At 45.2% G+C, this 14,549-nt stretch overlaps 1 protein-coding gene across 1 annotated transcript; it reads left to right on the top strand.

The window, feature by feature from the left end:
• Positions 1 to 1,238: 1,238 nt before the first annotated feature.
• Positions 1,239 to 14,252, top strand: LOC308332475 (uncharacterized protein; the record flags this gene model as incomplete). The annotated part of the gene is made up of 5 exons (XM_080788382.1): positions 1,239 to 1,347; positions 2,117 to 2,260; positions 10,942 to 11,058; positions 12,329 to 12,407; positions 14,228 to 14,252. The coding sequence occupies 5 exons, from the start codon at positions 1,239 to 1,241 to the stop codon at positions 14,250 to 14,252; spliced, it is 474 nt and encodes a 157-aa protein (XP_080644508.1).
• Positions 14,253 to 14,549: the final 297 nt, after the last annotated feature.

Genomic DNA, 14,549 nt, shown 5'->3' with positions numbered 1-14,549 from the left:
CTTGCGTTTTCATGACAGCAGCAGCTGCTGCAGCCTCTGATAGCTACTGTGCTAAAGATGCTAAAGCAACACAAAAAAACATCCACACGCAAACCAAAACAAACCAGGGACCAGGGTTGCCACATACCGTGGATGTGAGAGTGAAACAAGCAACCAGGTCTATAAAAATGTTAAGAGGCCAGTTCAAAGTAGGTAAATCAGAAATGGTCCGGAAATTAGTCTTAAAATAATCAATTATAGTGTTGACTGTCAAACTTTGTTGTCTAATGTTGTTTCAGAGCAGTGGAACTCAAACATTTCCATGTCAAGGACTACCAATAGATAAACAAGTCCAAAGTAGCTTATAATGATCAGACTTGGCAACACTGTCTCTAGGTTGAACGTTCTACTTTACAAGCTCACACATATGAAATATGTTTTTTTTAATCTTCAAACTGAGACATATTTTATGATAATACTGTTAGCACAGTCATCATACTCCAAGAGCATACAAATGGAACCAAATGGACCCTGATTTTCCCAGAGAGCAAATGGTATCAAATGGGGGTCTGTGGCCTAATGCATTTCAAACTGGGGGTTCTTGGTATTATATTCTCTGCATATCTTATCAACTTGGGGTGAATATTTCACCACAATACTTTACTGAATATTTCACAAGAATATAACACAAGAGTCAAATGTACGGTCAAATGTAATCACAATATAGGCTACAGATGTAAATATTTATGACACAGTAAAATGTCGAAAATTAGTGCTATCCCCCCCACACACACACACACACACACGACAGGCAAGGCTGTTGTTTGCATCGTTAGCAGGCAGCAGCTACCTTGGCACTGCTCTCTGTGACTGTAGTTGTTTCACCATGTTTGCGTATTTATGAGAAATAAAAAACACTTTCTGTTATTATAATAATTCTGTCAACTCCCGCAATTTCCTTCTTCCCATATTGCGCTGCAATGTAACTAGGATTCGCCGGCCGAAGCCCGGCGAAATTCTAGTATTACACATTCTATATTACAGTAGGAACAGAAAGCTTGGTGGAAATGTCTCCTAAAGGAGGTGAAAAGCGTCAAATGGAGTCTGTACGGCTGAAGATAAATGAACAGCTAGCGTCGGTGGGAGAGGAGATATTGTTTGTTGTGGACAAACAGCAGCGTGGCGCTGCTGATGTTTGTAGTGTGGAGCTTAGCGTCAGAGGGTTTGTGTTGGAGCGCCTCAGCGCGGTGGGAGAGTTCATGGTCAACCTCTTCCAGAGAGAGATGGAGACACTACAAACTCTGCTGGAGACACAAAACAAACTGCTGGACATTGATTTTGATATGGACATCGATATACACACTGCAGGTTAGTAGACTCTGAACAACACCAGCTTAGCTACAAGTATCAATATCATTAAGCTAGCTGAATGTAACTACATCTCCCAGTAGTTGTCTCCCTAGAATGTCTGTGATCATACATAAATTACATATATTCCTGTATACACAGCCATAGATCGGATGCCTCCGCTCTCAGTGAGCAAGGAGACATGGGCAGCATAAATGTGCTCCGCGCTCAGTTTGTACTCGCACAATAAATAATTCCAAAGACGTGGTCAGTGAGATATTGTCCTCTAGTTTCACATCCATGTAAAAGTTCTCAGGGCGAGGGGTCCGTAATGACAGCTGGACTTCCATTTATGACAGTAACTCGCAGGGCAGGGTTTTCTGCTGCAGCCTAGGCTCCAGAGTCACAGGCACGGCGCGCAGAGCCTTTTTAAATCCATTCTCTGCAGCTGTAAGAAATTAATATTAAACCGAAAGAGCACTTTTCATAAGGGCATATCACATTCTAAAAGACACGTGTAGGTTACATTAATGATAAACGCATCAGTGAGATAATGTCAGCATTTGTGCAAAAAATTACGGATACATCGGTGAGACCGATGTCGGGCTCTACTCACAACACCTTGCTCTGCGAGGCGGTGTGAAGTGACTTGAGACATTTTAAACGATGGTTATGCTGACAAAACGAATAGGAGAATAAATGTCATCTTTGGGTTGACAAAAGCACTTTGAGTTGCTCTGCTGATGCTAGTTTGCTACCTTCTCTCCCCTCCTCCTGTCTGTGCGTAAAGAGGTTTCATCTGAATATGAGGAGAGGAGATCCAGTCTGGTCCAGGAGGAACCACAACCTCCACAACATCAGGAGAGGAGATCCAGTCTGGTCCAGGAGGAACCACACCCTCCACAGATTAAAGAGGAACAGGAAGAGGAGACTGGTGAGTCAACTTTGACATTACTACGTAGGAAGATGTGGTGCAATACTCTCTCAGGCATTTACCATTTCCGCAAAATCTTTAACTAGAACGTGTGCCAGGACAAAAATCATGTTGGGTCGGGAGCTGTCGTATGCTTTGTCCTCACCTGTTTTTCTGTTGTACACAAGCAGAGTAGCATTGTTTGAACTGCTGACATGCTGTCACAGGCATCTAAGCATATGTATTCACTCCTAAAATGTTAATATAAAACTGTATGTATATTGTGGAGTCTGTCAGGTCTCACCACAGTGGGAGGGGTGCGTTCCCCTGACAACCAGACAAGCGCCGACACGGCACGCCCACGGCCATGTCATAGACGCAGTGTTCTATGTTCGACCGCCGCCCTTGTTAGCAATTAACGGCAGCCGCAACCTGTCAGCCGCGCCCTTTATAAACGACCCGCACGCCTAGCAGTATCAGATCCCTGCTACACACAGACGCGCACGCAGCATATGCCTTCCACTCGGCGTTGGATGGTAAGTCCACACTTCTCTCACTTATGGACCCTCCCGTATGGACTATGCTTATTGTTTGATCGCTTGTATCACCACTCAATTGCACTCTTATATTCCCACATCATCAGGCTTGTAGGAGTGGGGCTGGAAGCACACACAGGAGCGTGTGCCCCCCATAGACAAGTATACACCGGAGAGCCGCATGTATGCTGGAGACCCACTTGGCAAAACCGTTCACTATCTATCACCCGTGTTATTAAGAAGAGGCACTCATAGTGGCAATGAGCAGCTAAGGATAATTACGAAGATTGCGAATGAAGGAAGTCACACTGTGGATGCTAAATGAAGACTGTGAATGAAGAGAGTCACCGTGGTGTTGTACACTGAAGATTGTTGAATGAAGATAACCCCGTAGAGAGTAATGGAAGCTAGCAGGCTCTAGATAAAGTGTCACGCCAAACCCTGTGAAGGAAGACAGGCCCATGTTATGTTTAGCTCACCCTTTTGAAGAGACTTTAAGTTGGCTAGAGCCGCCATGCCCGGTGAAAGAAGACCGTTAGAAACTAGAGCGCTCACTTGTGTTAACCCCCTGACTGCCGTTGTCATACCGACACGGCCACCCAGTAGATAGAGAGAAATAAGAGTATAAATGCTTGTGTACCTTCCTGTTGGCCGAGCCTAAGGGGCCCTGTGTACCATACTCACCCGGTACCATACCAAGTACTTTTACTCTGATTACTCACCACCCCGTATCAAAGTACTTCTACTCTAAAGTACTCTTCTGTGCCCTGTGGATAGAGAAAGCTACGTACCACCTTACCTACCTCTGGGGGGAGCCCCCTGGCCTCCTCTGGAACCTGGAAAAGAAGAAGAGAAAGAGTAATACAAATGTCTAGTTGGTAGATTGCCCAGACCGGAGTCTCAGGCCCCAACCTTGTACTTACCTTGTGCTCTGACCGTATGCTAACGACCCCTCTCATCCTCTGCAGTGTCGACTCCCGCCTCGGAACCGGGACCTCATGCAAAGAATAGTAACTGTCTGAGTTCTGTTGTGAAAATTGACTTTGTTTGAACCTGTTGGAGAAATAAAGCAAGGGGCGCCATCGTGTGTCTAACCCCTGATACTGCACTCTGAGTTGTATTTCCCACCGACCTCCCACAATATGCATGTAAAAAAAATATATATATATAGATTTTACTTTACAATAAATTAATATCACGCTTTGACAGTTCAGATAAAAGCGGGAGTCGGGAGGTCGGGACCGCAGCGTGCGTCGCCAGCACATACCAGCACATCCTTCATCCATATGTTTATGATTTGTTAATCAATGATCAAATCACTCCATAAACGTTGATTATGACTGCCTTGACAACATTGTAGTAGCCTATCTCTCATGCAGGCATCACTCACATATATTAACGTCTGAACGAAATTAAGGAAGATCAGCTGTTTGATTTATATCAATTGTTTTATATTATGTCTGTTTATGAGTCTGGCGTAGAGGATTTCATCCTGTGCAGGAAATCTTTTAGTACAAACGGAGTGCGGAGCACATTTAATGTGCTCCGCGCTCCGTTTGTACTCAATAAATATGTCCAAAGACGTTATTACGACCTTTGACCCTATATGGGGTCTTGGCTCCAAAGGAGTAATATATGATGTGGCTGTCAAGGATCACAAACCAATTCAGGCAAAAAGGTGTACATTTATTGGAAAAAAGCTTCACAATATTCACAACAGGGCAAGCATGTATCTGTATATAGCGTCAGGGTGGCCAATGCTAAAAATAACAAACAAAACACCCCCCCCCCCCCCCCAACCCTACCTAGAAAAGAAATAATCCTAAACTACACCAAAAAGAAAGTTACAATCTAGGTTCCCTAACTAAACGTTAAACAATGGGTCAAAACTGGGGCACCAAAATTATTAGCAGCACACCCTTACCAGATACAGCTTCCCTAGGGTTTGGGATACTTGGACAGTGGTTATGAGTAACTTTAGCAGACTAATTATGCTTTCATTGGGAAAAACAAAAGAACAGGGTCTCAGCAGCAGTGTTTGCATGTGGTGTTGATACAATGGCAGAAGAGGGCTTGTGGGCTGTTCTCTCTCTCCTTTTATAGTGGGTGGTGATGAGGCCCAGGTGTGTCCCAATCTCCACGACACGCCTCCAATCCCTACTGCCACGCCCACCATCCATCATCAACACTGGAAAACACTAAAAGTGCACAGACCAAAACAACACTAAGACCACATAGGACCGTAACACCCCTTCCCATAAAAATAAACCTGTACCCTTTACAAAGTTCAGCTTAAAGGGGTAAATGGTTATTCAACCATAACTGAAAAGTAACTGTTAACAGTTAAACACATGATTTTGATGTATTGAATTGATCTCACCCCCACTCGCGGGACAGAGCGTCGGCCACTACATTGTTGGCCCCCTTCTTGTGTCGGATGTCCAGATTGTAGTCCTGTGCCAACAGAGCCCACCTCATCAATCGTTGGTTGTGGTTGTACATTCGGGCCAGGAACACCAGGGGGTTGTGGTCGGTGTAGACCGTCACTGGTGCTGGGCTGGAACCCACATAAACGTCGAAGTGTTGGAGTGCCAGCAGCATGGCCAGAGTCTCCTTCTCTATTGTTGAATACCCCAGTTTGTGCTTCTTGAACTTGGCGGAGTAGTAACACACTGGGTGGTTGATGTAATTTGTGCTCTCCTGTAGCAGGACTGCTCCTGCTCCAGAAGCACTGGCATCCACCTCCAGTGTGAATGGTCGAGAGAAGTCTGGCGCAGCCAGAACTGGAGCACTGCAGAGAAGAGACTTCGCACATTTTAAGGCATGTTGGCACTCATCTGTCCACACAAAGGGTTGCTTAGGACTAGTTAATCTGGTTAGGGGGGTAACAACTACAGAAAGGTTCTTGCAGACACATCTGTAGTACCCGGCCATTCCTAGGACACGCTTTAGTTCCCGCCTGGTAGTGGGTCTGGGATAGGCAAGGATGGCTTCTACCTTGGCATCAACAGGGCACACCTGCCCATGGCCAACCTGCTTACCCAGGTACGTGACAGTTGCCTTGGCAAACTCACATTTTGCCAAGGTGAGAGTTAGGGATGCCTTTGCTAGACGGTCAAACACCATACTTAATGACCTCATATGCTCCTCCCACACAGAAGAGTACAGTACCACGTCATCAAGGTAGACATTACAGTTTGGGACATCACCAAGCACCGTATTCATTAAGCGTTGAAAGGTGGCTGGTGCGTTTCGCATCCTGAAAGGCATCACTGTGTACTGTAAGAAATGGTCTGGAGTGACAAAGGCTGATATGTCAGATGCTTGAGGGGTGAGAGGCACTTGCCAATACCCTTTCAGCAGATCCAGTTTAGTAATATAAACAGCTGACCCCACATTGTCCACACAATCTTCCATGCGGGGCAAGGGAAAAGAGTCGGCCACAGTGACAGCATTCACCCTGCGGTAATCTGTGCAAAAACGTGTAGAACCATCTGCCTTAGGGGTTAGTAAACAGAGAGAACTCCACGGGCTATGGCTACGTTTTGCCAAACCATTTTCAAGCAAGTATTCCACTTCCTTCTTCATCATTTCCCTTTTTACCAGAGGGCAACGGTAAGGGTGCTGTCTAATAGGGACCGCGTCACCCACTTTAACATCATGGGCTACCACTGTAGTGCGTGAGGGGACATCCCCGAAAAGGCTAGGATAGGCCAAAATTAACTCTTTAACATCTTGCTTTTCACCATCAGCAAGATAGGACAAATATGTGTCTAGGCTTGACAATATTTCAGAGTTAGGTAGCCTACCACATTGTTGAGATTTGCTTCCCAGTTTCAAGCCATCGTCATCCACCTGTGCTACTGGGCTCAACACTAGAGAAACCGAGGCATCTGGGGTGGCAGCAGCCTCAGTACCTTTCTCTGAAGTGTCCTTGGTCTCCTCTCTAGAATGAAACAGTTTCAGCATGTTAATATGACAGAGCCGTGTCCGGCGTCTACGTTCAGGAGTGTGAATTACATAGTCTGTATCACTCACTTTAATCTTAACTGTATATGGCCCTGAGAACCGTGCACTAAGGGAAGAACCAAGCACGGGCAACAGAACTAATACCTGGTCTCCTGGTTGAAAATTGCGTTCAACTGCTTTTCTGTCATAGCGCTGTTTCATTTCCCCCTGGCTGGTAGAGAGGGCAGCCTTTGCTAAGGAGCAAGCATGGTGAAGTCGTTCTCGACACTGAGTGACAAAATCCAACACATTAGTTTTGGGTGAGGGACCAATGGACATGAACTGTTCTTTTAACACCTTTAATGGGCCTCGTACGCTGTGCCCAAAAACAAGTTCAGCAGGGCTGAACCCAAGAGACTCCTGCTTAGCCTCCCGAATAGCGAACAGTAAAAAAGGTAAACCCTCATCCCAAGTCTTCTCTGTTTCAAAACAGTATTTGCGTAGCATTGACTTTAACGTCTGGGGCCAGCGCTCAAGTGCACCTTGGGACTCAGGGTGATATGCACTTGACACAACATGTTTAATCCCCAGGGACTGCAAGGTCTGCCCAAACACCTTTGACAGGAAGTTGCTTCCCCGATCAGTTTGGCAAATTTTGGGTAGGCCGAACGTAGTGAACAATTTAGTCAATGCCTTAGTGACAGTCAGGGCAGTAATTGTCCGTAGAGGGATAGCCTCTGGGAAACGAGTGGCCACACACATTATGGTCAGGAGGAACTGATTTCCAGACTTAGCCTTTGGCAATGGGCCAACACAATCAACGATTACATGTTCAAATGGCTCACCCACCGCAGGTATCGGACAGAGGGGGGCAGGTGGTACCACTTGGCAGGTGCTGCAGGTCTTACAGTAACAGGTTACATCAGCTTTTAAACCTGGCCAAAATAAATGCCTTAGGATTCGGTCATAGGTTTTTGTGATGCCCAAATGTCCAGACCAGGGATGGTCGTGGGCCAACTCCAACACATGTCTTCTGTAATCAGTGGGGACAACAACTTGATACACAACGCCCCAGTCATTGTCTGTCTCCCCAGACCCCTGCATGTTTCGTGAGACCCATTTGCGCATTAGCACCCGATCATCAAGGTAAAAAGACTGGCGTTTGCCTCTTACCTCTGCTGCCTCAACAACCTCTGCAAAACATTTTGAGAGGGTTGCATCGGCCTGCTGAGCATTGATAAGGGACTCACGTGTGACTGGTAGTTGATAGTCAACTGACAGGTTAGTGTTATCCGGACGCACCTTGTCTTCCCTAAGACCAGAGGCAAACATGGAGTCGGCTAGATTTATCCCTTCCTCTGTCTGTTTGCAGGCCTGAGCCCTAGTGAGGACACTAACAGAAAACACTTCTGGGTAGGTCTGTGCCAATGCATCTAATGCATCAGGTTCTGGGTTGCATACAACTTCAGGGACAGGTCTCACCTTACCCCCAGCGATATCGTTTCCCATAATGAAGTCAACACCAGGGATAGGGAACGAGTTCCGCACAGCAACACGGAAGACCCCAGTAACCAAGTCTGATTGCACATGTACATGATGAAGTGGGGCTGGCACACAACCCATCTCAATACCTTGTACAATAGTACTGGCTCCACAAGAAGATTCCCCACTCAGAACAAAGGACTGTGAACCACCTGTGTCCCTCAATATCATAACAGTCCGTTGGTCCTCTGCCTTCCCTGTCAAAGACACCTGGCCTTCAAAAATGAAAGGCTTGAAACACTCATCAGGAACCATGGGCCTATCTGTAGCTAGCTGGGGGTCACTCTTATGAGTTAGTGCAAACTCATCAGCCAGTACAGCTGCCTCCTGTAGAGTAGTCACCTTCTGTTCATTTAAGTATAACATGGTACGCTCTGACATGCAAGTCTTAAACTCTTCCAGAAGCATTAGCTCTCTTAAGGCACTGAACTCTGAGGTTTTGGTTGCAAGGCACCACCTATCAAAGAGAGTACTCTTTTCCCTTGCAAACTCAACAAATGTTTGTGTAGCTGTTTTCTTCTGGCCACGGAAACGCTGTCGATACGCTTCTGGAACTAACTCATATGTTCTGAGTATAGCACTTTTCATAACACCATATTTCAAACTGTCTTCAAGTGACAGGGCTGCACAAGCCTCCTGAGCTTTGCCAGTTAGTTTGCATTGAAGCAGCAAAGGCCAGATATCCTGCGGCCACTGTAAGGCAGCAGCAATTCTCTCAAAAGCATTGAAATAACATTCTACTTCACTTTCTCTGAAAGGAGGTACTAAAGCAATGTGTTTACTCACATCAAGAAGGAACCTCAGGGGACTGCAGAGAAATGGGAGGAGACCCTACGGGTGGTGCAAGTTCTACTTTAGGGACCCCTGTGCCAGCCCTATGCTTAGACGTATCTGGCTCAATACGCTGCAACCCTAGCTTGAACTCCATGTCCATTTTTCGAGCATGTACTTTGTCTTCGGCCTCTAGTCGGAGGCGAGTTAAGCGCACCTTTAAACGTGCCTCATCTACTTTAGATGCCCCTAAAGAGGAACCCACAGAGAACGTGGGTGATACTGCCCCACCTTGAGCATCCCCCCCCCCCCCCACTGAGGAGGTTCACCCTGAGCTTGGTCAGCCCCACCACCCACATCATCCTCCCCCACCTGAGGAGAACCAGGCACCGGCGGCAACATAATGAGCCCATGATGAACAAGCTGTGCAAACACAATGGCTCTTAACTCAGCTTTAAGGTGAGGACGAGCTGCCTGTACCTCAAAATGGTCAGCAATTATGTTCAAGTCGGCCTTCCTGCATTTGTTCAACTTTTCTAACGTTGGGTTGGTTAGAAACAACTTTAAGTCAAACTGTGCCATTTTACCATTGTATACACCACTAAACACCTGCTGCTGATCCCGGACGAGCCCCCAAATATATTACGACCTTTGACCCTATATGGGGTCCAAAGGAGTAATATATGATGTGGCTGTCAAGGATCACAAACGAATTCAGGCAAAAAGGTGTACATTTATTGGAAAAAAGCTTCACAATATTCACAAAAGGGAAAGCATGTATCTATATAGCGTCAGGGTGGCCAATGCTAAAAATAACAAACAAAACACCCCCCCCCCCCCCAACCCTACCTAGAAAAGAAATAATCCTAAACTACACCAAAAAGAAAGGCTCCCTAACTAAACGTTAAACAATGGGTCAAAACTGGGGCACCAAAATAATTAGCAGCACACCCTTACCAGATACAGCTTCCCTGGGGTTTGGGATACTTGGACAGTGGTTATGAGTTGAGTTGAATACTAACTGTGGTTAACACAGGCTTTGTCAGACTAGTAACTTTAGCAGACTAATTATGCTTTCATTGGGAAAAACAAAAGAACAGGGTCTCAGCAGCAGTGTTTGCATGTGGTGTTGATACAATGGCAGAAGAGGGCGTGTGGGCTGTTCTCTCTCTCCTTTTATAGTGGGTGGTGAAGAGGCCCAGGTGTGTCCCAATCTCCACGACACGCCTCCAATCCCTACTGCCACGCCCACCATCCATCATCAACACTGGAAAACACTAAAAGTGTATTATGCACAGACCAAAACAACACTAGGGCCACATAGGACCGTAACAGACGTGGAGTGAGATATTGACCTCTAGTTATCCATGTAAAAGTTCTGGCAGAAAACGCTTGTTTATTCAAATATGTCTCATCTTTTCAAAGATCTCTCATATATTTTCACGGGCCTGTACACAAACAACCTTTTCTCAGGGCGAGGGGTCCGGAATGACAGCTGGACTTCCAATTATGACAGTCACTCGCAGGGCAGAGTTTTCTGCTGCAGCCTAGGCTCCAGAGTCACAGGCACGACGCGCACAGTGCGTTCCATTCTCTGCAGCTGTTGAAGAAATTAATTAATATCAAACCAAAAGAGAGTGTTTCATAAGGGTGCGTCATTTTACATGTGTAGGTTACATTAATGATGATAAAAAAAGACTTCGGCCACATCAGTGAAATAATGTCAGATATCGGGCATCTGCGCCTAAAATGACGGATACATCGGTGAGACCGATGTCAGGCTCTATTCGTGACACTTATTTTTTGAAACAAGGGTTATCCTGACAAAACAAATAGGAGAATAAAGGTCATCTTTGAGTTGCTCTGCTAATGCTACCTTTTCTCTCCTCCTGTCTGTGTGTAAAGAGGTTTCATCTGAATATGAGGAGAGGAGATCCAGTCTGGTCCAGGAGGAACCATACCCTCCACAGATCAAAGAGGAACAGGAAGAGGAGACTGGAGAGTCAACTTTAACATTACTACGTAGGAAGATGTGGTGCGATTTTATATTTTTATTAGTATTATTCTCAGAATCCACTACTCCTGAATGAAGTGTCTGTTGCTGGGAGTCTGGTCCAACGCACAGGTCCTGGCTGTACTCGTGGTGAGAGCAGGAGTGGACCTGATGAGACGTAGGAGGGGCCCGGACTGGAGGCAACCCACAGAGCCTAGTCCCTCCACCTGGTCTTTCCCTAGTGGGTCTGATCGAGGGTAGCCTCGGAAACCCAGACGTTTTTATTTCCAGGGAGAAAAAAAGTTTGGGGCAGAGTCCACTTCAATTCGGCATACAGTAGCGCAAACGTCGGTCTCTCTCTGCTGATTTCTGATCGTCTGCACCTTTGTTAAATTGACGCACACACGTACACACACACACACACACACACACACACACGCACACACACACACACACACACACACACACACACACACACACACACACACTCTCCTCTCTGTCGCTCTAATTAATTAGTCTCATGTCCTGCAGTCTAGTTTCTCCCGTTGGATACTGCCGGGAGCTGCCTATGCCATAGAAAGCATAGCTGAGTTCCAGTCTAGATCGAGGGTAGCTACTGGGACGTAAGTCGGGACTTACTCGGCTCACTCGGCTGGGTCACCCGAGTGAGGGGTATGATGTTCGCGAGACCCTGAACCCCGATGACCTTGTGATACATCACTGAGGATACCAGGTGCATCTATGTGATGTATTTTCGTTCTTTCATTCTAACGAGACTAAAGGGTCATTCAGCAACTAACGATAAATATATAGTTTGGTAACTCATGTTCCCCCAAAAGACAGACAGACACACAGCATGTTGGTGCCCAACAGGTTTTAATCAATAATCATGTATAGCGATTAAGGTTTTTAGCATGGCTCCACCTGGGCAACGGTGGTGCTGCAGACTCCACCTGGGCAACGGTGGTACTGCAGACTGTCTGTATCGGTCTGTATTGGTTCGATCCTAAAGTTATATATCGATTCAACTGCAGTAACTCCACCTGGGCAACGGTGGTGCTGCAGACTCCGCTTGCAGCCTGAATGGCCCTCCTAAAGGCCTCACCGTGGGGTTGTTGGGCTTCCTCCTCACAGAAGACACAGGCTGGGGCACCAACCCATACTGCTCCCGGGTGCCGTCTACATTCCGGCTGTCACGCGTCTCTCCGGTGGTCACCAGACTACTCCTGGTTGTTCAGTTTTTCAGTAAACCCTTATTGAATGATAAGTACAAGTTGTTTCTACTGGTGATTTCCACAGAGCACCACAGGGAGAGGTCTACCGTATCTAAAGACATTCAACGTTGTCAGAGGAACAGCCAGAGGTGGACCAGAGACGTGTACAGTTTGATGCGAAGATGCAACCTGTAGTAAAGTTGTACCGAAAAGGTATGTGCTGTTTTGTTTACTTACTTACATAAAGGGATGCTACCACCTATGACTCTGATGAAGACCGCAAGGTCGAAACGTTAGTCGTTTTGTATACTCAGCACCTTAATAAAAGGCTCTAAATGTCCGTGCTGCTCCAGTCTCTTATCCTTATGCAACTTTGATGTCCCTGCACCTGTGAAGCACCGGATCAGCCGTTTTAGGCTTGAGGCGCGTTGGTAGACTCCCTTTGTACTTTTACATAAAGGGATATTTCACGTTCAAAATAATTGTGGGTAATGTTATCGTCTACTCTGGCTTTTTGTGAACACTCTGGACAGTTTTTAATTTGCTCGATTCAGTATTTAGATATTTTATATTATATATTATATTATCAGACCAGCCCATTGTAACTTCAAACTCCATTTTAACCATCGTAGATACACAGAAAACACCCATCCCTGGTTCTAGTGACTGATATTGTCCTTCCTTAGAGAGGGACAGCCATAGCTGAGTGGCTAGAGAGCCCGTCTAGGAAACGGAATGTACAACAGTGTTGTTAGGTCTGCAGTGGGTCCCAGGACCCACGGATGGGAGTCTTAATATTTTCTTTTTTTTTTAGAAATTGTAATTACTTGCGCAAGCAGAGCGCGCAAGTAATAATTTCGCCCGGTCTCTTCAACGTGACAGCCGTCAACCATTATTTTGGGTATGCAAAAAAATATATTTTGGGACCAGACTACACAAATGACCATATGTCTTACGTCATCATTTAGAGCTAGTCATACGTATACTATACACATAATCAGTAAAAAATAAAATAACAAATTGTGCCTGAACTGCTGGGACCAGAGTATGTGGTGTGTATATGTATGACTAGCTCTCAATGATGACGTAAGAAAAATGGTCATTTGTGTAATCTGGTCCCAGCAAACCAGGCACAGATTTGCTGTTTTTCTTGCATACCCAAAAAACTGGTTGACGGCTGTCACTTTTTGGCACAAAGTAACCACAGTATACTGCTAATCAAATTACAATTACAGAATAATTATACTGTATAACATATTTTAATTCAGTTTATATACCTTTTTTTTCATCACATATCAATGATTTATTTTTCTTTAAAAAACCAAAAAGGGATCCAGAATATATCTACATTGATAAAACTGTAAAAAAGTAGGTAGGTAGAAAATAGTTACACCTAATGATTATACATGTCAAACGTTCCTTTACAGAGATACTGAGATGTGACAGTTTACAGCGGTCGAAAGTACTTGCGCGCTCTGCTTGCGCTCTAGTTGGCCATTAATGGCCTACTAGTGTGCAACAAGCAAGTATGCACTCGGCAGAGTGCAGTTCTAGTTTGTTTGATATTATTGCATTTATACAAATCATGCATCAAGTAAAGATTAAGACCTGGAGTCACCACTACACACTATATGTATGACACACTCAAACATCATTGTATTATTGGAACATGTTTGTTGAAACTTCCAACAACCAGTTTGAGTTTCTGTCAATTGTTTACAGTTTTCTTTTATTTTTTTCTTGTAGTGTCATTTTGTCATAACCTTCTGTTGAACATTATAATATAATAACATTATAATCAATACAAACACAAGATGTCTTCTAAAATCTTTACTTGGACAAGTAAGTAAATGTTCTTGTCCAAATGGCAAGTGGCTCAAAAATATAATGTCAAGCCCTGAAAATTGTCTTTGATTAGAAATGGAGAAGATGATGCAAAGTTCAAACATTAAATGTTTTTTCTCTCTTTGTGTCTTTTTTCTAGCCGTCTCGCACCTCCCTGTGTGTAAAGAGGAGGTTTTCACTGAACAACAGGAGAGGAGCTCCAGTCTGGTCCAGGAGGAACCACAACCACCACAGATTAAAGAGGAACACGAGGAGATACTTCAAAGACCAGTGGAGGCTGATGGGTCAACGTTGACCTTACTAGCAGTGAAAAGCGAAGATGTTCATGATGTTGAAAACAGAGAGACAGAGCCTGTAGCCGGCACCTCAACTGAACACATGAAAACACAAGCTGATGTAGAGGACTGTGGAACATCACAACCAACTAGTGATGACCAGCTCCTCTGTTCACACTGTTCTGA

Source organism: Protomyctophum bolini, assembly GCF_963924005.1.
Source record: "Protomyctophum bolini genome assembly, chromosome: 17".
Lineage (NCBI taxonomy): Eukaryota > Metazoa > Chordata > Actinopteri > Myctophiformes > Myctophidae > Protomyctophum > Protomyctophum bolini.
The sequence above is the reverse complement of the archived record's forward strand: the minus strand, read 5'-3'. Positions and strand labels throughout refer to the sequence as shown.